The 23,960-nt window shown below is 38.9% G+C and overlaps 1 protein-coding gene across 1 annotated transcript in view; it reads right to left on the reverse strand.

Moving 5' to 3' along the window:
- Positions 1-23,960, reverse strand: part of NEB (nebulin) — a 156,666-nt gene that overhangs the window by 70,278 nt on the left and 62,428 nt on the right. Inside the window, exons 47-74 of the mRNA XM_075831032.1 lie at positions 23,223-23,330; positions 22,527-22,838; positions 21,289-21,492; positions 21,099-21,203; positions 20,025-20,132; positions 19,498-19,809; positions 18,878-19,081; positions 18,402-18,506; positions 18,041-18,148; positions 16,907-17,218; positions 15,607-15,810; positions 15,063-15,167; positions 14,585-14,692; positions 13,724-14,035; positions 13,441-13,644; positions 11,198-11,302; positions 10,992-11,099; positions 10,395-10,706; positions 8,029-8,232; positions 7,818-7,922; positions 7,147-7,254; positions 6,709-7,020; positions 5,400-5,603; positions 4,975-5,079; positions 4,791-4,895; positions 3,679-3,990; positions 298-501; positions 98-202 (exon numbers count right to left, since the gene is read on the reverse strand). Of these exons, the coding sequence (XP_075687147.1) occupies positions 98-202; positions 298-501; positions 3,679-3,990; positions 4,791-4,895; positions 4,975-5,079; positions 5,400-5,603; positions 6,709-7,020; positions 7,147-7,254; positions 7,818-7,922; positions 8,029-8,232; positions 10,395-10,706; positions 10,992-11,099; positions 11,198-11,302; positions 13,441-13,644; positions 13,724-14,035; positions 14,585-14,692; positions 15,063-15,167; positions 15,607-15,810; positions 16,907-17,218; positions 18,041-18,148; positions 18,402-18,506; positions 18,878-19,081; positions 19,498-19,809; positions 20,025-20,132; positions 21,099-21,203; positions 21,289-21,492; positions 22,527-22,838; positions 23,223-23,330 (5,100 nt within the window). The remainder of the gene's footprint in view (positions 1-97; positions 203-297; positions 502-3,678; positions 3,991-4,790; positions 4,896-4,974; positions 5,080-5,399; positions 5,604-6,708; positions 7,021-7,146; positions 7,255-7,817; positions 7,923-8,028; positions 8,233-10,394; positions 10,707-10,991; positions 11,100-11,197; positions 11,303-13,440; positions 13,645-13,723; positions 14,036-14,584; positions 14,693-15,062; positions 15,168-15,606; positions 15,811-16,906; positions 17,219-18,040; positions 18,149-18,401; positions 18,507-18,877; positions 19,082-19,497; positions 19,810-20,024; positions 20,133-21,098; positions 21,204-21,288; positions 21,493-22,526; positions 22,839-23,222; positions 23,331-23,960) is intronic.

Genomic DNA, 23,960 nt, shown 5'->3' on the forward strand with positions numbered 1-23,960 from the left:
ACTTGGGAATAAGATAGTCCTTCATGTGAGATTACTCTAAATTTTAGTCTTAAAACTTGAAAACCAATGTGGTAATGCAAGCCACATAGATACTTACATTGCTGACATTTTGAGAATTAGCCTTTGATAGCATAATCTCAGGAGTATCCGGCATGACATGGATGGTTCTCTTGTCTTGTTCCCAAGCCTCTTTATATTTGGACTTAAGAAATAAAATAAATCAAGTGAATATATTATTACATTTTGTAATACATTCTAAAAAAATGAACATGAAGCCATATTGTCAACTCAACTTACCTCACTGATCTGGTCAGCATTGGATTTTGCCAAGACGACGGATGGAAGGTCCACAATACTGGTAAACTTCAAGCCGCTGGCTGGTTGACGATAAAGATGCTCATTCAAGATGTCTTGAGCATATTTAACTTTCTTAACTTCCACTGAGCCATTTGGCATCCACCCACATCCTCGAATCCATTCCAGATCTGATTTGTAGAGGTTCTAGAAGAACAAAGAGTAAGATACTTACATTTTAGATATCTTTCTTCAGTATAAAGTTTAATAAATGTGTTCTACCTACAAATTGGAATTATGGACTATCAATTAATGGGGTTGTGTAGACTACATGGATGTAGTCTTCAGTTCCCACATGGACAACTATCTATTTTGACTCCTTCTACGGCAACAAATTAAAGGTGTTGTAAAGGATTACAAAAACATGGCTGCTTTCTTCCTGAAACAGTGCCACACCTGTCCATGGGTTGAGTCTGGTATTGCAGTTTAGCTTTATTGAAGTGAATGGGGCTGAGCTTTAAATAAAACTCACAACCTGTGAACAGTTGTGGCTTGTTTCTGGAAGAAAGCAGACATGTCTTTCTAATCCTGGACAACCCATTTAAATTTTATCTTGCTAGTAACCTGGAAGAATCTATTCGGTAATTGGTGGACATATTAAGAAGATTATTAACATCACTCAATGTAATTCTATCTGTGGGATATTATTTAATCTTGATAATGAATATACATTATTCTTCTTTAAAATATAGTCAATAAACAGGTCAACCCAACCAGTAGCCCAGTCATTCATTCCACTCAATATATTGTCAGATCTCCTTCCCACCAACTAATGTCTCATTCACACGACAGTGTGCATTGGCCGGGTCCCGTCAGTGATCTGTGGAAAGATAGGACATTTCCTATCTTTCCATTGATCAGAGAATCGGGTCAGTTTTCACGGACCCGATTCACCTGCTAAAGTGAATGGGTCTGTGAAAACTATCCGGTGCCACTCGGATACTGTGAAAAACGGCCCGAGTGGCACTCGGTCGTGTGCAACTGCACTTAGTGGGTCTATCTGTAAGCTGAAAAGACTAAAGTTGATCTTCCTTTCCTGGCTCTCGTCTACCCCAGCTAAGGTCATTATTAAGGATGGGGTAGGGATTTGAACAACAAGACATTTTAGGAGAAAGTTGACCAACCTTAATACTATTGACCTGTGGAGGATGACTACAATGACCATCCATATACTTATATCACGCCATAATCTCTTGAATAGACAGGATTAATTTAACCAAAATGTGGCTCATGCCCAAAATACTTTATTATCTACGCACTATTCCTTTACAAGTGCTATTGTCAACCTTTATGGACATCCAAAATGTGCTGCTTAAATTGATATGGGAGAACAAGAAGGCACGCGTTTCCAAAACCTTAATGATGACACATGTCTCTAGGGGCGTTTTAGGAGTTCCAAATGTAAACTATTATTATATGGCAGCAACATTAGCGGCTATTAAACATTGCTGGAGTTCAGATGTATTTACTCATTGGAAACAAGTAGAGGGACTTTGTTCATAATTTGGATATAAAAGCTACTTTGTTGGGTATTCTAGTGGGGGTTCAAACAAATAAGCATTTTTTGCCGACTACCAAACACATGATCCTGACCTGGGGTAAAGCATACTCAGTTTATAAGATATATAATGGTTCTTTAAAATGTTGTCCTATATCATACTTATCCTTTTGGATCACTAACGTAGATCTCTCCCTATGGATTACTCTGGGAGTCAAACTTATATCTAATATCTATGGGGGTTCACATCTCTGCTCTTTCAGCGACTTGCAACGGAAGTATGACATTCCAAAGAACCAATTTTATATGTTTCTGCAGATACGACACATCTTTCAAAAGTATACCGTAGGCAATATGATGATTGGAGTTCCTTCTTTATTCCAGAAATTCCTAGACTCTGAGAAGACCCTCCTTAAGGTTTTGCCTTCGGCCTATAATTCTTTAGTCACTCATGACTCACTTATCAAAACAAAATACATAACCCAATGGGAAACCGACTTAGGACTAAATTTCACGGAGGATGAGTGGAAAATGCTTTATCTCATAAAAATAGAATTTCTAAATGTGTCAACCATTTGGAAGCGGATAGGAAAATACAACTAAGGCTCTGTTCACATCTGCGTTGGGGTCCCGATCTGACGTTAAGTTGGAGCTTTCCGCCAGAACGGGACCCTGAACAGACATAAACTGACACGAACGGAAACCAGAGGTTTCCGTTCCCATCACCATTGATTTCAATGGTGACGGATCCGATGCCCATGGTTTCCGTTTGTCTCTGTTTTGCACCGGACCCATTGTTTTGGCGGAAACAATAGCGAAGCAATGGCGTAGTTGACTACGCTATTAATTCTGGGAAAACGACGGGTCCGATTCACAACAGAGACAAACGGAAGCCATGGCCACCGGATCCGTCACCATTGAAATCAATGGTGATGGAAACGGAAACCCCTGGTTTCCATTCGTGTCAGTTTGTGTCTGTTCAGCGTCCCGTTCTGACGGAAATCTCAGACGGAACGTCAGAACGGGACCCCAACGTAGATGTGAACGAGGCCTTATATGGTGTCTTACTACGGTTTGCTTACAGCATATGTCAATAGGTGCTTCACCTTTGTGTTGGAGAAATTGTGGAGCTAGAGGTACACTATATCATTTATGGTGCACTTGCAAATCTGTTTATCTGTTTTGGAAACTTATTTTCAAATATATCTCAGATTTGATGGGAATAGAATATAAACCGACTCCTACACGAGCCTTACTAGATCTACAATGGGATTCTGTGCCGATAGTGTTCAGGTGGCCAGCAGGACATATTATTATTGCTACAAGATTTCACATCGCTAAAAGATGGAAATCAGGTGATGCGTTGAACCTCTCTCAAATACTCAATAGGGTTTTCTTACATTTCCAATATGAACTACACTTTGCTACCTGTAGAGGACTTAGACAATAATGTTTGTGTAATTGGGCCCCCTGGACAGACCTGCCTCATGTCCATTTGCTTCTCCATTAACACTCTATTAGTTTATAAGACCTTAATTTATTCCAATACACTACATGTAACTGTCAATATAGCTCCTCAAGCAAGGAAATGTAGACTTCATATCCAATATGCCTTTTTTGGTATATATGTCACCACCACCAAATATGTTTGTTTTTGTATTATTCTATTTTATGTATTCATATCTAGCTTCTTATTTCTTGTTCTTCTATGTACATTAATATGCACTTTGTTACCAATGTGTATACTGTATATATGCTGTGTACTTTACAATATTGTTTCTATTGTCTTTTTACAACTAAAAATGAATTGAACCTCATATACTTACATCACTCTGCAATTCATAAGCTTTCTTGGCTTGGATGCAATCATTCTGGTCAGGGTGACATGTCCACTGGTGCAGGTAATGACGGTAATCGATCTCACTGGCAGCTGCCTGGACTTGCTTGGCTGTTACAATGGACACCATATCTGCCGGTATGTTAAGCTTGGTCTTTGTTTTCTCGTAATTTTGCTTATATCTTAAGTTACTTGGAAGCTTGCCGGCATTGATCAACAACATCAGCTTAGGGTCATCCTTGGCTGTGGGGGCTCCAATGTAGTGACCCTTCTGTTTCTCATAGGCAATTTTATATTTGTACTATAATGAGAAAATTAACATGATAATGAATGAATTGTGCAGAATATATTTATTATACCATTCTAAGCACACAGAAAAATAAGTTCTTGTTGACGACCATTGGGTTCATAAAGTGTCAAAGCTTAAATATCAACGTGGTATAAAGTTTTTCTGAGGTAAAAAATTTGGCTTGGGGGAAAGAGGCGTATTATTCCTAAAAAAAAGGCCTATTACAAGTTGACCGAGGTGTGGCCTATACTATAGGGAAATGGCTTAAAGTGGATCTGTCATCAGGCTATGCTTCCCTATATAAGGGCAGCATAGTATAGGGACAAGTCCGCTCTCCTATGAGCCAAAACAGTACAAAAAAAATATTTTGCCATTTCGCTAATAGGACTGATTGAAGAATATGGCAGAATTATAGTAATGATCTATTGTATTCATGAGGGGAGCACTTTCTCCACCCTACTTACATTGATTGATGGCCTGGTATGTATGCAGCTAGCCGCCAATCATCGCCGAGAGGGACGGGGGGCAGTAGAGAGAGCATTCACTTTATGAATTTACCAGACTCGTAATTATGAGTCTGGTGTATTCTTTGAATGCTCCTATTAGCCAAACATCACAATATTTTTTCGTGCTTTTTGGCTAATAGGAAAGTGGACCTGTCCTCATACTATGCTGCCCTAATATAGGGCAGCATAGTCTGATGATAGATTTACTTTCCTTTGTGATATTTTTTTTTTTGGGGGAGCGGAAGGGGAGTATTTAGTCATTACAAGTAAAACATGCAATAACAAAACTTGTGGTATAATTCTTACGTCACTAGCAATGTCTCTTGAAGCCCTGGCACTGCGGATAGGGATGGCATCTGCTCTTATGTCATAGCCCTTCTTGGCTTCATCCCAATCTTTCCTGTACAATTTCTGCAAAAAATGTATATAATGTCACATTTATGTAGATTAACTTCAATATCTAAAATTGTTACATTGTAGATGGACTTACATCGCTGACGTTTGCTGCATTGATCTTGGACTGGACCATCTGTGGAGTGTCTGAAGGGAGGCTGAATTTCGTTTTCACTTTATCCCATTCATCTTTATATACACGCTACAGATAAGAATAGATACATACATGTTATTTATAACACATTAATCAAAATACAAGACTTAAGTGGTTCTTATCTAAATCTATACCCCTACAGACAGTATTTAAAAAAATATGGAATGATTTTCATCCTGGAAACATCGGATGACTGGGCTCATATTAAACTTTAATGTGAATAAATATATTGAAAAAGACTAACCAAAAATCCCAAAAATTCTTCGACATTATAAAATACGAAACATACTAATTCAATACAAAACCTAACTTCCTAACCCAAACTGTATCAAAGGCAACTCTGACCCAGTTCAAACAGCATCACTCACATCGCTGATCTGTAGAGCATTGGTCTTAGCCAGGACTAATTCAGGAGCATCAACAATACTGGTGAATTTGATGGTGTCTGGATGCTGACGATACCGGCGTTCACTTATAATTTCCTGAGCCTTCTTAACTTTGTTGACCTCAAGAGAGCCATTGGGAATCCAGCCACAGCCGCGGATCCATTCCATGTCAGATTTGTAGAGCCACTGTGGATAAAATCACAGACATCATATATGTTGTTGAGAATAGTCATGTAACTGACACTAATACTAATTTTTTAAAATGTTAAAGTATTTTGGGCTCATGACATTAAAAGGGTTGTCCAGTTTAGAATACCCAGTTTCATATACCCTATTAGGGAATTTAGGGTTAATAAAGGGGGGGGGGGTCCTCTGTTTCGGATCCTCATCTCTTGGCCAGGGTGAAGGGCGGTTACAAGGAGTGTCTCTCGCTCTGGAGTACCTGTCCTGTCCTGCATTACACTGACAACCTGTTGATTTAAATGGGCACTATGTAATGCCTAACTTCCCCTGTAGTGGCGCTGCAGTGAAATTGAACACTAAGGCCCCATGCACACGACCGTATATTAATCTATCCGTAAATACTGTCCGTAAACACGGATTTGTAGTCATCCGTAATTCATCCGTATAAACGGAAGGGTGTCTGTAAATACAGTCGTAGTGCATCCGTATTTCATCCACATATACGGATCCATAAAAAAAGAGGGAGGCTGCAAATTATGTCACTAACATGTTGCATAGCAAATCTTCTGTAAATACGGACGGTTTACGGATGAGCATCCGTAGCCGTCCGTATTTACGGAAGCGCCCATAGGCTTCTATGGGAGAGTTTGTGCCGTAATTACGGACAAGAATAGGACAGGTTCTATAATTTTTTCAGCACGGACACCCATCAGTAAAAATACTGAAAGCTGTCCGTGGTCAATAGAAATGAATGGGTCTGTAATTACGGTCTGTAATTACGGTCTATAATTACGGTCTGTAATTACGGATCAAATATATGGTCGTGTGCATGGGGCCTTACTGCAAGTTTCCCCATAGATTCTAGCCGATCGCCGAGGGTACCAGGAGGGGGACACTTTCTTATCAACATATTGTCAAGGGACTCTTCTAATGTAGGGATTACCCAAAGTAGAGAATCCCTTTAACCATATCAGTCAACCAAGATATCATATACTAATATATAAAAAGTTCTGATCCTGTAAAGTTGCTAATGACTAAAAAGAGCAAAAATGTTGATGAATTAATGTGTAGGAATGTTTAGAAATGAGTTATAATAAACACAACATACATCACTCTGGAGTTCATAGGCTTTCTTGGCCTGGATGACGTCATTCTGGTCAGGTAGACATGTCCATTGGTGAAGGTAATGACGGTAGTTAATGTCACTGACTAATTTCTGGCAGTTCTTGGCTAAGAGCACAGACAACATTTCCACGGGGCTGTTGTACTTGGTCTTTGACTTCTCAAAGTCCTTTTTGTAGACTCGGTCACTCTGGATCTTGGCCACATGCATGGCCCATACGGATTTAGGATCATCCAATAAGCTTCTGAACCCAACATGATGGCCTTGCTGCTGACGATATCCTTTTTTGTATTTGTACTGTGGAAAAAAATATACAATTTACTCATTAGTTTTCATTAACAATATAGCTTTCTGAACCATGTTAGAGAGTATGATTTCCAGAAATATACAGGGGGGTTTACATTCTCTTTTATTAACACTTACATCACTAGCGATGTCTCTTGATGCTTTGGCGGCCTTGATTGCAATCGCATCAACTCTGAGGTCATATCCCTTCTTCTTAGTATCCTCCCAGCCAAGCTGGTATTGTTTCTGTAATACAAAAACTCCAGTTAAAGTGACAGAAGATACAATAACCAGAGATAAACTAAGACCATAGAAAATACAAATGGTACCGACTCTAAATCTGGATGTGTAAACTTCCAAAAATTATTTGTAATATTTTTCATTGACATTTTATTTATTTGTATGAGTCAAAAAGGGTAGAAAATAAGGTAAGGTAGCTACAAGCTTGTAACAGGGCCAAATCAAGGTTATATACGGTAACACATTAACAACAAAATACTAGTACCATACAGTGCCCAAATAACACCACCATACAGTATACAAAAATAATGCCCCTACAATGCCCAATTAATAGAGCTACATAGTACCTAAATAGTAATGCTATAGAGCGCATGAATAACAGTAACAGTCAGTGCTACTGTGCATTCTGTGTAGGCTAGTGGAGGCCCCAAGATGACAGAGACCACGGGGGCATTTGACCCTCCTATAATCTTTCCTTTTAGTTATTTTTGTGATGTTTTGTATTCTTTAACAAACATTTTTCTCTGTTAGAGTCATGTTTTAAGTTTTATTAATCTCCTAGTACTTACATTGCTAATGTTGACAGCATTGATCTTGGATTGCAGCATTTCTGGTGTATCTGAAGGCAGGTTGAAATGTAGCTTATCCTTATTCCAAGCATCTTGGTAAAGGCTCTAATAAGGAGTGAAACAGGAAAAAATTTGATGAAAACATGAAAAGTACAATTTGGTTTTTATCAAAAAAGTACATAAAGCGGGAGAAAAATCTAACATGACTCACATTGCTGAGCTGCAGGGCATTTGCTTTGGCCAAAACTACTTCTGGAGTATCGACAATGCTGGTGAATTTGATGCGGTCTGCAGGTTGACGGTACTGACGTTCACTTATGATTTCTTGGGCCTTCTTTACTTTATTCACTTCCAGGGAGCCATTAGGAATCCATCCACAGCCACGGATCCATTCCATGTCAGATTTATATAACCACTGAAAAAATAGGATTAAATGATAAAATTATATTATTTTTCATATTATTATTAATATTATTCATTACTTTGACCCTAAAGTGTTTTTATTATTTATGTGACAATTTTTGTTTTAACATTTTAAGTTAAATCATATCTGCATTCATTTACATAACTGTTTCCAAATGTCTGCTGGTTGCTCTTGGAAACAGACTACGGTTGATTGACAATCCGCTGTCAGATCTATGTCCAAACAGCTTCTGCTCTTCCTCAATACACTGCACTCCTTTTGGAAAGCCAATCCAATTTTTTATTTAGTTTTTGATGTGAGTGGGGAAGAAAACCTATTATCACTGAAATTCTCCTTTCCGTCCTCTTTGTTGAACTTGAGCAACGTAAGAAAAGAGGAGTCCGAATAATCACAGAGTTTCCTTATCTACAATCCCCAAATCTACATGAAGTGGGTTTTAGTAGATACACCAGTGGATCGGGTTGGATTTCCACAGCTATGATTAGAGGTTCACAAAAATACCTTATATTATTCAACATCATCTGCCTCAATGCTGTTAGATCTTATACCTATCAAAAGCAAGGTGTTTTTTTTAAAGTACATATTATTAAGTATAATAAACATAGTTTATTAATGACAAGTCCTATATTAACCCCTTAGTGACCACCAATACGCCTTTTTACGTTGGTCACTAAGGGGCCTTAGGCTAGGCTGACGCCTTTTTACGTTCGCCTAGCCTAAGTCCTGTACGGGTCTCCCGTGCAGCCAGGAGCTGGGGCTCTGCTGTCTGATGACAGCTGAGCTCCTGCTCCAACGCCCGCGATCGAAGTTTACTTCGATCACGGCCGTTTAACCCGTTAAATGCCGCCGTCAATAGCGACCGCGGCATTTAACTTTGTTTACAGAGGGAGTGCGCTCCCTCTGTCACCCATCGGCGACCCGCGAATGCAATCGCGGGTCTCCGATGGGCTGTCATGGCAGCCGGGGGCTTGATAAAAGCCCCCAGGTCTGCCCTGGACATATGCCTGTTAGGACGCGCCGGAGGCACGTCCTAACAGATTGCCTGTCAGATTTACACTGACAGGCAATAATGCTCTGGTATACGAAGTATACCAAAGCATTATAGCAGCGATCGGAATATCGCACAGTAAAGTCCCCTAGTGGGACTAATAAAATCAGTCATCAAAGTGAAATAAAGATTATTAATAAAAAGTACAGTAAAAAAAAAAATATTTTTTTCCATAAAAAGTGGTTTTATTTAGTAAAAGTGTAAAAAAAAAAAAAAAAAAAAGTACACATATGTGGTATCGCCGCGACCGTAATGACTCCATTAATAAAGTTAATATGTAATTTAAACCACAAGGTGAACACCGTAAAAAAAAAACGAAAAAAACAATGGCGAAATTGCAATTGTTTTCCATTGCCCCCCAAAAAAGTCATAATAAAAATGAATCAATAAGTGCCATGCACCCCAAAACAGTACCATTCAAAACTACGTCTTGTCCCGCAGAAAACAAGCCCAAAAAATCACTACATTGATGGAAAAATAAAAAAATTACGGCTCTTGGAAAGCGATGATGCAAAAACAAATTATTTTAGTTCAAAAGTGTTTATATTGTGCAAAAGTCGTAAAACATAAAAAAAACCTCTACATATGTGGTATCGTCGTAATCGTACCGACCCATAGAATAAAGGTAACATATTATTTACGTCGCATAGTGAACGGCGTCAATTTAAAAACGCATAGAACAATGGCGGAATTTCAGGTTTTTTTTATAATCCCCCCAAAAAGGTTAATAAAAGTTAATCTAAAAATTATATGTACCCTAAAATGGTGCTATTAAAAAGTACAACTAATCCCGCAAAAAACAAGTCCTCATACAGCTATGTAGACGAAAAAATAAAAACTTTATAGCTCTTTGAATGCGACTATAGAAAAACGAATAAAATAGCTTGGTCATTAGGGCCTAAAATGGGCTGGTCACTAAGGGGTTAAGTTCTGCAACAAGCAAAATCCACTTATTGCAGCAAAATTTAACGCAATTTTTCAACATTGCCAATCACATTGAAATTTGGAAGTCTGCAAGAAAGTGAAAATATTTCGGTACCCGTAATTTGCAACCTATTTATTGGCCTTTTATATATGGTAAATGACGATAGGACACAAAACTCACATCACTCTGGAGATCATAGGCTTTCCTTGCTTGTATGACATCATTCTGGTCAGGCAGACATGTCCATTGGTGAAGGCGATGACGGTAGTCAATGTCGCTGACCAGTTTCTGGCAGTTCTTGGCCAAAAGAACTGACAACATTTCCACGGGGCTGTTGTACTTGGTCTTTGACTTCTCAAAGTCCTTTTTGTAAACTCGGTCACTCTGAATCTTAGCAATATGCATGGCCCATACGGATTTAGGATCATCCAATAAGCTTCTGAACCCAACATGATGGCCTTGCTGCTGACGATATCCTTTTTTATATTTATACTAAAAGAAAATAAATGATAAATTATCTTAAAATTGATATCCAAATAGACTCACATTGTATTATTGTCTGCTGTAGTTCATTTGAAGCATGTAATGTTATGACGTTTCATGAACCTGACGGACTCCTAGATGTTCCACACAAATGACTATGACTTGGAGCACTTATCAGATATCTTCTATCATCTACTTTACTTTTAAGACTCTGTTATTAATTTGAGTTATGGAAAAATGTAAAAGTATATGGTGAACATACAGAACATATCAATTTCAGTCAACAGAACTTACATCACTAGCGATATCTCTGGAAGCCCTGGCAGCTTTGATTGCAATGGTGTCAGCCTTCAAGTCATATCCTTTCGCCTTGGCTTTATCCCATCCAAGGGTATACATTTTCTGCAGAACAAATAAGTCTTTGTTAGCTCTAAATCAATTTCAATGATATACATTACTCAAAATGTATATGATTCTTCTATCACCTAGGTAGTACTTACATTGCTAATATTTACAGAGTTGGCCTTAGCCAGTAAAATTTCAGGAGTATCCGGCATGACGTGTATAGTACGTTTATCATTATTCCAGGCATCAGTGTACAGGCGCTGAAAGACAAGGCATAGAAGAAAGTGAAAACCGTGTAATATGTATTGGCAGTGGTAAACATTGGTGCTGTAGCTACTGTAAAAATATGAACATGAATGGTGGGATGTGGTCTGCAGTTCTGGAGTGTCTGGATTACGACATTTTGGAAACATGGCATAGTGGGACTGTTTGAAACATATTTTTTATATATGATATATGGTTCTTTACTCTTGTACAACTTTGAATTTATTTATTTTTTATATCAGTGTGATTGGTGCAACTTTCTAATTACTTTGTATTAAAAATAATTGTACTTTTTGAGATACAGCTGTTTTGTATTCTGTATACAGAGCAGCTGTATCTTGCGCTGAAACCTGTATCCGTCAGGTTAATTAAAGGAGAGGGGATGTGGAAAAGAGAAAGAGGGCAAGAAGTATTAGATCACAAGATCTTTAGTAAAAAAAAAACGGCTATAGTGGATATCGATTACCATATAGGGATAGGGTGAACGGTCCCTTTTGGAACACCCTATTATCAGATCCCACTTGGCTATTGAATATTTAGATGTTGTATAAAGCTTTATAGAAAAGAGCCACTCGGGAATAGAGAGGGATAGTAAATTTAACAAGTCTGAGTTGTATACTTAGGTGCTCGGACGGCAAAATTTGGGTGCCCCAATCATACTTACCCCATTTTACTTATATACAGCGATCACACAGCAGGGTAACTATATCAGAGTAGCGGTAATTAACACCGCTCTGACTGAGTTATCGACATGCATGTCTGCTGTATTTAATACAGTGCACGTCTGCTCATTGTGACCGTACAGGGAGAGAGCGGTATTAAACCACTGCTCCCCCAATTGAACAGCTGACTCGCTGTGATTTCGGCCTGACACACAGGCTTTAAAGAGTCCGCTCTCAGCATGTACATGTAACTGTTGCATTTTCTATTGCTCCTCCAAAAGCTGACTCGCCTCGACTGCTGCTTGATACACAGGCATACACTGATGAGTCCTCTCCAAAATAGGAGAACTTTAGATGCAACAGTTGTATCTTTGACTTAACGGTCACCCTGTCAGCTCTAAGTTAAATACATAAATGTTGATAATGTTCAAGCCCCAACAAAAAGAGCTATTTTTTCCAATATTAAGATACAAGTGTGTGTTTTCATTTTTTTTTTTTTAATTTACATTTACATTGCATCTTTTGAAGGAAGTCCAAATTGATACTTTCTGGCATCTCAGTTGCTTTATGCAACCAAGTCTTACTGTTTGTTTGTCTTGCCAGTATCTACTATAGTGCTCATTTTGACAGCACCCAAATTTTGCTGTCCGAGCACCTAAGTATACAACTCAGACTCGACAAATTTACTATCCCCACTTGGCTTTTTTCTCTAAAGCTTTATACAACATCTAAATATTCGATAGCCAAGTGGGATCTGACATTTAATAGGGTGTTCCAAAAGGGACCGTTCACCCTATCCCTATATTGTAATCCATATCCACTATAGCCGGTGTTTTACTAGAGATCTTGTGATCTAATACTTCTTGCCCTCTTTCTCTTTTCCACATCCCCTCTCCTTTAATGAATCCCTACTATTGATGGTGTACATCAGGGCAATAAAACAAGAAGTTTAAGATCCCAAAAGAGGTGTTTCTTATTTCTGTATCCGTCAGGTCAGCAGCACTGACGGGTTCAGTGTCAACGGGTCCTGTGTGTCTCTGACATGCAGGATCGAGCTGTTACCGATCACATCTAAGTTTATATCTTAGATGTGATCGATAACAGGTGGAGACCCGCTGACACTGAATCCGTCAGACCCGTTGACCTGACGGATTCGGGTCTCAGTGCACAATACACCTGCTATGTATACAGAATACAACATAGCTGTATCTCAAAAAGTAAAAATAATTTTTAATAAAAAGTAATTAGAAAACACACTAATACACATATCATATATATATATATATATATGTGTGTATTTAAATCGTTTTCAAAGGTGTACATAGCCTTTAAGATAGATATTATCTACTGTCGTAGGTTGGACAAAGCTTTCAATAATGATCATTAGGTTATAATGATTACTTGAAAATTGATGGGAAATACAGAAAATGAGGGAACGAGTAATGTTTGAGTTTGGCTCCATTGTTACTTACTTTATTCATAAGCTGAGCACTGTTCTTGGCAAGAACCAATTCGAGTGAGTCAGGAACAGATGTGAACTTCAAGGTGTCCGGTTTCTGACGATAAGTATTTTCACTCAGTATAGCTCCAGCCTTCTTTGCTTTCTCCACCTCCAAGGAACCAACAGGGACCCAACCGATACCTTTGAGCCATTCCAGATCAGATTTGTAGATGGCCTTAAAACAATGGTGAAATGATTATTTACATATCTGGTACATTGGGACATGAGATAATTGAATGAACTGTATCACATACATCACTCTGGAGTTCATAGGCTTTCTTGGCCTGGATGACGTCATTCTGGTCAGGTAGACATGTCCATTGGTGAAGGCGATGACGGTAGTTAATGTCGCTGACCAGTTTCTGGCAGTTTTTGGCCAAAAGCACAGACAGCATTTCCACGGGGCTGTTGTACTTGGTCTTTGACTTCTCAAAGTCCTTCTTGTAAACTCGGTCACTCTGGATCTTGGCCACATGCATGGCCCATACGGATTTAGGATCATCCAATAAGCTTCTGAACCCAACATGATGGCCTTGCTGCTGACGATATCCTTTTTTGTATTTGAACTATGAGAGAAAAAAAACATACAAAATATTAATATTATACAATAATACATTTTGTTTTTTATTTATCTCTATTGCTTTTTTGAAGCTCTCACGGAGAATTTAAGGTCCACCACTGCAAACCATCTTTATATATAACAGTACAAAATTGGGTAATATTATTTCTGAGAGTTAGGGTATGTGCACACACACTATTTACGTCCGTAATTGACGGACGTATTTCGGCCGCAAGTAGTGGACCGAACACAGTGCAGGGAGCCGGGCTCCTAGCATCATACTTATATACGACGCTAGGAGTCCCTGCCTCTCTGCAGGACAACTGTCCCGTACTGTAATCGTGTTTTCAGTACGGGACAGTAGTTCCACGGAGAGGCAGGGACTCCTAGCATCGTACATAAGTATGATGCTAGGAACCCGGCTCCCTGCACTGTGTTCGGTCCAGGACTTGCGGCCGAAATACGTCCGTCAATTACGGACGTAATTAGTGTGTGTGCACATACCCTTAATGTTTCATCAAATATAACTAAAAACTTTTGGCTCAGCAGGACTTACATCACTGACTATATCTCTCGAAGCTTTGGCTGCCTTGATTGAGATGGCATCCACTCGTAAATCATAACCTTTCTTCTTACTTTCTTCCAAGGCAAGTCTGTACTGTTTCTGTAATAAGAAAATAAAAATAGTATATGTTAGACAGGAAAACTTGACTGAGCAGGAACAAAAAAATTGCCAACTGAATGGGACGGAGCTGCAGTACTAAGCGCAGGCGTCCGTACGGATGAGCCACCATAATTGTGTAAACAATTAAGGGGATGCAGCGCTTACTGGAGCACCGCAAACTGCTTATTCTTCTGATCAGCAGTGTGTAGTCGCTCAATGATCAAATACTATCAGAATATTTTCATATCACATCTTAGGCCCCATGCACACGACCGTAATTTTGATCTATATAAAGATCTTGGATGTTGCAACTTTTGGCAATTTATTTGGGTACAGTTCCCCAGCCTGCACCCACATTGGCGATACTTACCTCACTGAAATTGATGCGATTTTGTTTTGCCAGTTCGATCTCAGGAGTGTCCGGCATCACATGGATTGAAGTCTTATCCTTGTTCCAAGCTTCTGTGTACAAGCGCTGGAAAAGAGAAACATTTGTATAATTACTGCCATGTATTCTATTAATCGTAGCACATAAGAATGAACTCGGCAACACACGGCGTATGTACATCCTGACAAGTGAAGCTCTAGGACACCTCTTATGCATGTCTTCATATATTTGGCGCATGTCCCGAAGCACGTTAGATACATCTCTCTTCTTCAGACCACCTCATGCCTGACACTTATATATATATATCAATATTTTGTGCCAAAGAATGGCGCATGTCTTTAATAAATTTGCCGCATCTGCATTTTACAAGGTAGATGCAAAAAAAAATATAGAAAAACATAATAAATTTGGACGTGCTCCACTTTTTGGGGGAGAATTTTTAAAAATTTTAGGGCATTTTGCTTAGTAAATTTCCCCCAATGTTAAATAAACATATTAAACACTCCAGACTTTTCCTAATGATTACCTTATTCATGATCTCTGCATTGGCTTTTGCGAGGTTCAACTCCAGAGAATCCGTCACACTAGTGAACTTCAGGGTATCTGGTTTCTGGCGGTACTTGCTATCACTTAGAATCTCAGCCGCTCTTTTGTTCTTCTCCACCTCCAACGAGCCGTTTGGTGCCCATCCGATTCCTTTCAACCACTGCAGGTCTGCCTTGTACAAGTTCTGCCGTAGAACAAATGACAGAAAATGTATTCAGAATAGGCCGGAGAAGGTTTGTGAAATTGTATGTATTTCCTTTGGTGTACTGCACTATAACAAATAGGTTTACAGAATATAAATCTATTTAGTATGATATATGTGTCCTGATTTTTTCAATGGGGTGAAACATTAATTAAAACTGCTTTTGCTAAAGTAAGTTTGTATATGATCTATCTATCTATCTATCTATCTATCTATCTATCTATCTATCTATCTATCTATCTATCTATCTACCTACCTATCTATCTATCTATCTATCTATCTATCTATCTATCTATCTATCTATCTATCTATCTATCTATCTATCTATCTATCTATCTATATCTATTAAACTATGTTTCATGTGTTTCCACTACATCTTATAGCTTAAAATTCAGAACAACTCCCAGGTACAATAAAATGGCTGCAATATATTTATTTTCACAATAACAATATATTGAGATTCCGAGGGTATTATTATTTATTAATTATTGTATTTATTGTATTAAATATATTTAGTATTTAAATTCCTCACCATTTTCAACATCTCTGCTTGCTCTGAGTAAATGAAAACATTCTTATTTAGAGATATTGGAAACTTGTGCAGACCTAGTCCTGCACTTCGCTGAGAAGTTGATACAATTGTATCCAGTCAAGATTAGCACACATTGTATACTGATTAGTACATTGTAGGCAATTAACAAGACAGAAGAGAGCTTTGAGCTGCTGCTGATGTACAGTTTGTACCTATGGGTCTGTTCATACTGGTGTCATGGCTTCCATGTTTACAGTCAAGGCGTAAATGACAGCCTCTGGATGTAAACAAGAATATTTCCATTCACTGAAAGCAAGCTGACATCTTGAAAATAATGAAAAATTGAAATACAAATTCGAATTGTGCAAAACTTAAATTTAATGTTAATGTGATAGATGAAGTATGACATTTAGTGCCAGTCCAATGGTATATACAATCTAAATTATTGAGACTGTTTTTATGGATAATATATATATATATATGTGTGTATACCGTATATTCTTGACTGCACTACTAAACTAGTAAAGAATTGCAAATAATACTTACATCGCTCTGGATATCATATGTTTTCCTGGCCTGGATGACGTCATTCTGATCTGGTAGACATGTCCATTGGTGCAGGTACTTTCTGTAGTCAATGTCGCTGACCTGAGTCTGGCACTTCTTGGCCAACAATAAGCCCAGCATGTCCGCAGGCATGTTATACTTCGTTTTCCATTTCTCAAAGTCTTTATGGTACTCTCTCTGGCTCTGCATCTTGCCCACATGCATGGCCCATAGAGATTTTGGATCATCCTTGATGCTGCGGAAGCCAACGTGGTGTCCTTGCTGTTTACGGTATCCAGTTTTGTATTTGTACTGGAAAAGAGAGACATGAACCATCAAATATCGCATTCATAACATTAATGGTGGCTAGTCTAAATATGTACATTAATTCATTAAAATATAAGATAACTAATATTCCATCTATGTTTATTATTAATATCCAATCATTAATATTATATTCATAGATATTTTTTTTAAAGGATTCTTAAAGGTGCATTATCATATATAGTAGTTTCACAATCTTTTAAAATGGGCGTGGCATGGGAGCGACAGGGGTGTGGCTTGTTATATTTATATTAGATATTTAGCAGTCTATTGACAGACTGTAGTACTGAAAAAATAGATTAGATCTATGACCGATCAGACCTGGTGCAGAGGGATCATAAAAAATATTTATTATAAGTCATACAACATTTTACTGAATGCTAAAAATGCCTTAAAAATAGAACAAATGGCATCAATTCCCCCCTTTTCATCAAGATCTAATTCTGTCTCATTTTGCAATCAAAGCTGTGAGAAATATATAAAGAATTCTTCTATATGTGTCTCAGGAGATCACCTCCCCTCCTCCTTTCTATGTCTGACTGTAAGGCAACTGGCTGCAGCAAGAGCCTTAACTCTGCCCCCTTTGCTAAGTACCGCCTCCTCATAAGGAGAGTAACACCTGTATTCTCTGCAAGATTTCTACATTGTTATATTTCCTGCATGATCCTGAAGCAGCACATTTTCTACTGTTCACTTCTATTATTCATTTTCTAACTTCAGTGTTCCTTTAAAACATATATGGCAGATATTGTTAAGGAGAATGTTTACTCATCTGCCCCATTTACTGGATTAGCTCGATTGTGTACTTACATCACTGGCAATATCCCTTGAAGCTTTTGCAGCTTTGATGGCGATGGCGTCAACCCTCAAGTCATAGCCCTTCTTCTTGGATTCTTCTAAAGCTTGCTTATATAAACTCTATATGGGAAAGAGAAAATCGGTTCAGTTCATATCACAGAAGATGATCATTTAACAGGAAACTTTCTTTTGTGGATATTTGGATTATGGGAAGAAGCCCACTGAAACACGGGAGAACAAACTATCTCTATTCACGATGGTGGAATCTGGACCCATGTTTCCAGTGCTGGAGTATTGCACCATAAAATATGTTCCTTTGTTTAAATATTTTCATGCACCCGATATATACATATCCTTTTAAATATTTGCTTACAGTGCTGTAGTTAAATTTGTTCTGTCTGGCCAGCTCAATTTCTGGCGTGTCCGGCATGATGTGAATGGAAATCTTGTCCTTATTCCAGGCTTCAGTGTAGAGTCGCTATAAAGGAAGATACCATATGTTATTGTCTTGGCTGTATACAATTATACATGCACTTTACTTAATATTGATACATATATTAATACGTATTCATAAATATATATGGCCCATCCTGTAGAGGATCATCTGTTTCTAAAATGTGCTCAGTGTATACATGACCACTGACCATAGAGCATATTATGCAGAGCAGTATATTTTCCTTTCATATACAAGAAAATCTAGGGAATCCTAAGTTGCTCCTTAATAGGATAGAATTCTTTCTTAGAGAGCCAGAGGAAACGGCAATAGCTAAATTTTCTAAATTTTGGTTGTTTCTTCTTGCATAGTAAATACTGTAAGTTGCGTCACACATGATCTTTGTATGAATTTACCTTGTTCATTATTTCGGCATTGGCTTTGGCAAGGTTGAGGTCCAGAGAGTCGGTGACACTGGTGAATTTAATGGTGGCTGGGTGCTGCTTGTATTTCCTATCACTCAAAATCTCTCCGGCTTTCTTTGCTGTTTCGACATCTATAGAACCAATAGGGACCCAGCCGATACCCTTCAACCATTGCAGATCAGCCTTGTACAAATTCTGTGGAGAAAGAGAACATATTAAACATAATATTCATTTCAGATTGACACCCTGAGTGTGGACCTGTTCTTAGGGCCAGATCAAGGTCTGTGGGGGATCCTGCGCAAACCATTCTCTACAGTATTTAAATAATACCACCATACAATGCACAAGATAATGCCACCACAATGCCCAAATAAAAGAGCTAAACAGTACCCAAATAATACCAACAATCACTGCCTAAATGACAGTACAATGCCCAGATAACAGTGCTTGGGTCCTGGGTTTCCAAGCATCAGGGACTTGTAGTTGCTGTGGAACGTCCTGAGGAATTTGGTGGAGACTCTCGGGCATTTGCCCCTTTTTACCCCCACGATCCGGATATAATTTGGTAATGTCATTCTAGTTCTAAGCTTTTGTTTTAGTTGTTAACTCACGTCACTCTGGAGATCATAGGTTTTCCTGGCCTGGATGACGTCATTCTGATCTGGTAGACATGTCCATTGGTGCAGGTACTTCCTGTAGTCAATGTCGCTGACCTGAGTCTGGCATTTCTTGGCCAACAAAAAGCCCAGCATGTCCACAGGCATGTTAAATTTGGTCCTCGACTTTTCAAAATCTTTCTTGTACTCCCTATCGCTCTGCATCTTAGCGATATGCATGGACCATACCAGTTTTGGGTCATCTTGTAAACTGCGGCATCCAACATGGTGTCCCAATTGCTTCCTATAAGCAGCTTTGTACTTGTACTAAAGAAACAAAGGATCATTTTTGAAAGTTAGAAAATATCACACTAAATCATTTTTGGTTTTATTATTATTTTTTAAGCTCTATCCCTAAGATCTTTTTCTTTATTCTAATAGTAAAATCAATAGTACACTCAAATGCAACTCTATATGAAGCTAAATATGTGTTGTAAGTTGCAACATAAGACCCACAGGTGAATACTTTAAAAAAAACGTACGTCACTCGCGTTATCTCTGCACGCTCTAGCTGCCTTTATCTGGATGGCATCGGAACGAAGGTCATATCCCTTTGCCTTGGATTCTTCAAGTGCTTGTCTGTAAAGTTTCTGCAAAAAAAAAGAAAAACAATAGGCAATAAGCTTTCTCATATTATAAGTAGAGGAAAAGGATTTTAAGACTTACCTACGGGTCCAGCAATTTTTAGAGAAATCAATTATTTGTATACATTTTTGTATTTATTTAATAAAGCAGCCAGTCTCCATTTCTTTAGAAAAGTGCACCACCCCTCCCATAGAGATAATGTAAAGGATCTGCCAGACATGCCCGTGGTTAATCAGTCTACATCTGCTCCTAGGTCTGATAGTGACTCGATCTGCTACCACTCAGGCTGGTAGGCTGAGGTGTGGGAGAACCTATCACAGCCTGGCCAGACGGTTCTAGCTCCCGCCCTCGGTCTTTTATACCTTCAGTTGCTGCTTGTCTTTTGCCTGTGATTCTTTCTTGTTTCCTGGCTCTGCTGTTCCTGCGATTACTATTGACCTCTGCTTCTTATTGACCCTGGCTTTACTGACTACTCTCCTGCTCTGCGTTTGGTACCGCGTACACTCCTGGTTTGACTCGGCTCTTTCACTACTCTTGTTGCTCACAGTGTTGCCGTGGGCAACTGCCCCATTTCCCTTAGCTTCTGTGTACCCTTGTCTGTTTGTCTGACGGGCCGTGCAAGTAGGCAGGGACTGAGTGGCGGGTAGATTAGGGATCACCTGTCTGTCTCCCTAACACCACATTACAGATAAAACATCAAAATGCTGGAGGCCACTTTCACCACTAGGGGGCCAATCTGCATACAGCTGTATACTGTTCCTATCCAAGCCCTTACAGATCCAATATACTTGTAGAAAAATAGGGCACCAGTATATTGACAAAATGACTATGTAGGGAGAGAAACTAAAGAAATATGTTAAATAAATAGCAAATTTGCCGAAATGTATATGTACTGCAGTTTTGGTCATGCATAGACGACATGATAGAGACACTTTAAATAACTGAAAAGGTCTCATATCGCCTTTACTTACTTCACTGTAGTTAATCTTGTTCTGTTTGGCAAGAACGACCTCCGGTGTATCGGGCATTATGTGGATTTGTGTCTTATCCTTGTTCCATGCGTCAGTATACGTGCGCTGGAATACAGAAAAATGTGTAAAAATCACCCATGTATAGAATCAAGTCTAAATAATATCTAGATAAAATGAAGAAAAATAATACCTTGTTCATAATCTCTGCATTGGACTTAGCTAACATCATCTCCATGGAGTCGGTGACGCTGGTGAAGCGGAATTTGTCGGGGTGTTCACGGTACTTTTTATCACTTATAATGGCTGAAGCACGTTTGTTTTTCTCATTATCCAAAGAGCCAGAAGGAGACCAGCCGATTCCTTTAAGCCACTGGAGATCAGACTTATATAGAACCTAAAAAATGCAAAACAATGGTACATATTATATTATATGGTGAGAATACGTGAATTGGCATAATATCAATCAACTGTGGGATAAATGACTTCCATCATTGCAATTATCCTTAAATGCATAAACGGTGGTGGGATCTATTTGTTTTTGCTCTAGCAGACTATTCCGCCTGTCATTCATTTCAATGGGAGACGGACACTTCTTTTTCCTGCTAGCTAATTTTTGTTTTTAAAAGAAGTGCGCTGGCCGATTTATGGGCGGATTCTGCTGCCCAAACTTCCTATTGAAGTGAATGGGAGTAAGAATCTTACTGCTGATGGCAGGAATAATTCTGCAGCAGATTTTGTGGCGGGACCCACCAAGCAAAATCCGCCGTGTGAACATAGCCAGAGGGTACAAAGGGCGGGTTAAGCTATAAACTGAAGAAGAACAAAGATGAAGGTCAAAGTAAAGCTGGCCATAGACGTGAAATATTTGATGGCAAATTCAACTAATTTTAGTGGGATCTGTAGACAATCTACCATGAGCCATATGCTGGCCATACACATAACTACATAGCTTTTGAGGACGGCTATCTCTCCCAACCTTCCCATAAATGTTGTATGATCGGCGGTGTAGGCATGTTTATTTCAATGGTAAAAAGGGATAAGTTGGTGCCAGACACCGACTTATCTCCCAAGGGAACAAACAATTCGACATGTTGAAAGGCAACATGCCCAATCATTCTCTACCCTGATGTGGGATGTTTCCATACACAGTCGATTTGTGAACAATCCTACAAAAATGTAAAAGTCCACCCGGCTGGGTAGGGCCAGCTATAGACATTAGATTGATAGAAGATCCCACCAATATTGTCTTGATGTGCCAACAACTATCTACTCTCTATGACCACTCTTAGGGCTGAGATGAGCCAAGGCTCCGATTTTGGTCTGGACCATGGGCATAATTAGCATATTTGCATTAATATGACCCTAATATTCATCACATTGAATTTAGGTGTATGGATGGACAGAAGTATAAGGGCGCTGTGTACTTACATCACTCTGCAGTTCGTAGGTCTTCCTGGCCTGTACCACATCATTCTGGTCAGGTAGACAGGTCCATTTATGAAGACGGTGTTTGTAGTCAATATCACTGACTAATGTCTGGCATTTCTTGGCCAGCAATATTCCCAGCATATCAACTGGTGTATTGAACTTGGTCCTCCATTTTTCATATTCTTTCTTGTATTCTCTATCGCTCTGGATCTTGCAAACGTGCATGGCCCATACAGACTTGGGGTCATCCTGGAGACTGCGGAACCCAATGTGGTGTCCTTGTTGCTTTCTGTAAGCAGCTTTGTATTTGAACTGTAGACAGGAAAAAATGGTAGAAATATAATTTTTTGCCTCTATTTCTACCCTTTATGCAGCTATGAATGCAACTTAGCTGAATTGACTATAGACAATATTATAAGGTAGTCCTATATCAGCTTCTTGTCCCATCAGATGCTCAAGCTGTTGTTTTATCTCTCCACCATGCTTTACAGTCCAGCTCCACCTGTTTAGATTGTCTGTTAAAGATCATTTCCACCACAGCAAGAATAGAATAATTTTAAACAGCGAGCAACTAACTTTTTTGCTTTTTAAATTGTTGCTTTTAGGTTAGGTGTTTTATTTCTTAATCGACCACTCATCCACTCATTCATTTTAGCAATGAGATTTATGCAATAATCAATCAGAAGCCGATCTTACATCACTGGCAATGTCTCTTGATGATCTGGCAGCCTTTATTGGTATGGCATCGACACGTAGGTCATAACCTTTCTTCTTTAACTCCTCGTAGCCTGCTTTGTAGAGTTTCTGTGAAAACCATTATATTGATAGTTAAGTTTCGAGTGGCAAACATAAAGTAAATAAAACATAATGACATTTGCTTATTCGAGATACTAACATCTATTTAGTTCTATTAAATATTTAGTGGCAATGAGAGAGAATTTATCAGCAAAATAAATAAGCCGATCTTTAAAGAACTTGTGAAATGCAAAATATTATTATAATTTCGCTTCTTCATTTATTTTATTCTTTATTGTGCTGATTTATTTCATAATAGATTTTTATAGGGGTCAGAGTGTTTTTTCTAATACTAAATTTAAATCCCTTGCGTCCCATCTGTCAGGGTCACTGCTTCCCCCTGGTCCCGCCATATACTTACCTCTCCCCAGCATCTCCTCTGTCCTGGCCGACGTCGCTCCTCACGTCCGACCGGCTCACAGCATTCCCTGCCGCTGCTCTCCTCCTGGTCCTCTGACTTCTGTAAGGGCGCGCACTGACCTACCTCCCTTAAAGGGCCAACGTGTGCAAAATTAAGCCAACTTTCCAGGGAACTTAAGGTACTCTCCCCCTTTGCTTTGGGTCTGAGCAATTGGATTTCTTACAAGCCTGCTAGTTTGTCTGCTGTATTGCCTTCCGGATTTACTGTTACCGACTCTG

The sequence above is a fragment of the Rhinoderma darwinii genome, chromosome 6 (assembly GCF_050947455.1).
Source record: "Rhinoderma darwinii isolate aRhiDar2 chromosome 6, aRhiDar2.hap1, whole genome shotgun sequence".
Classification (NCBI taxonomy): domain Eukaryota; kingdom Metazoa; phylum Chordata; class Amphibia; order Anura; family Rhinodermatidae; genus Rhinoderma; species Rhinoderma darwinii.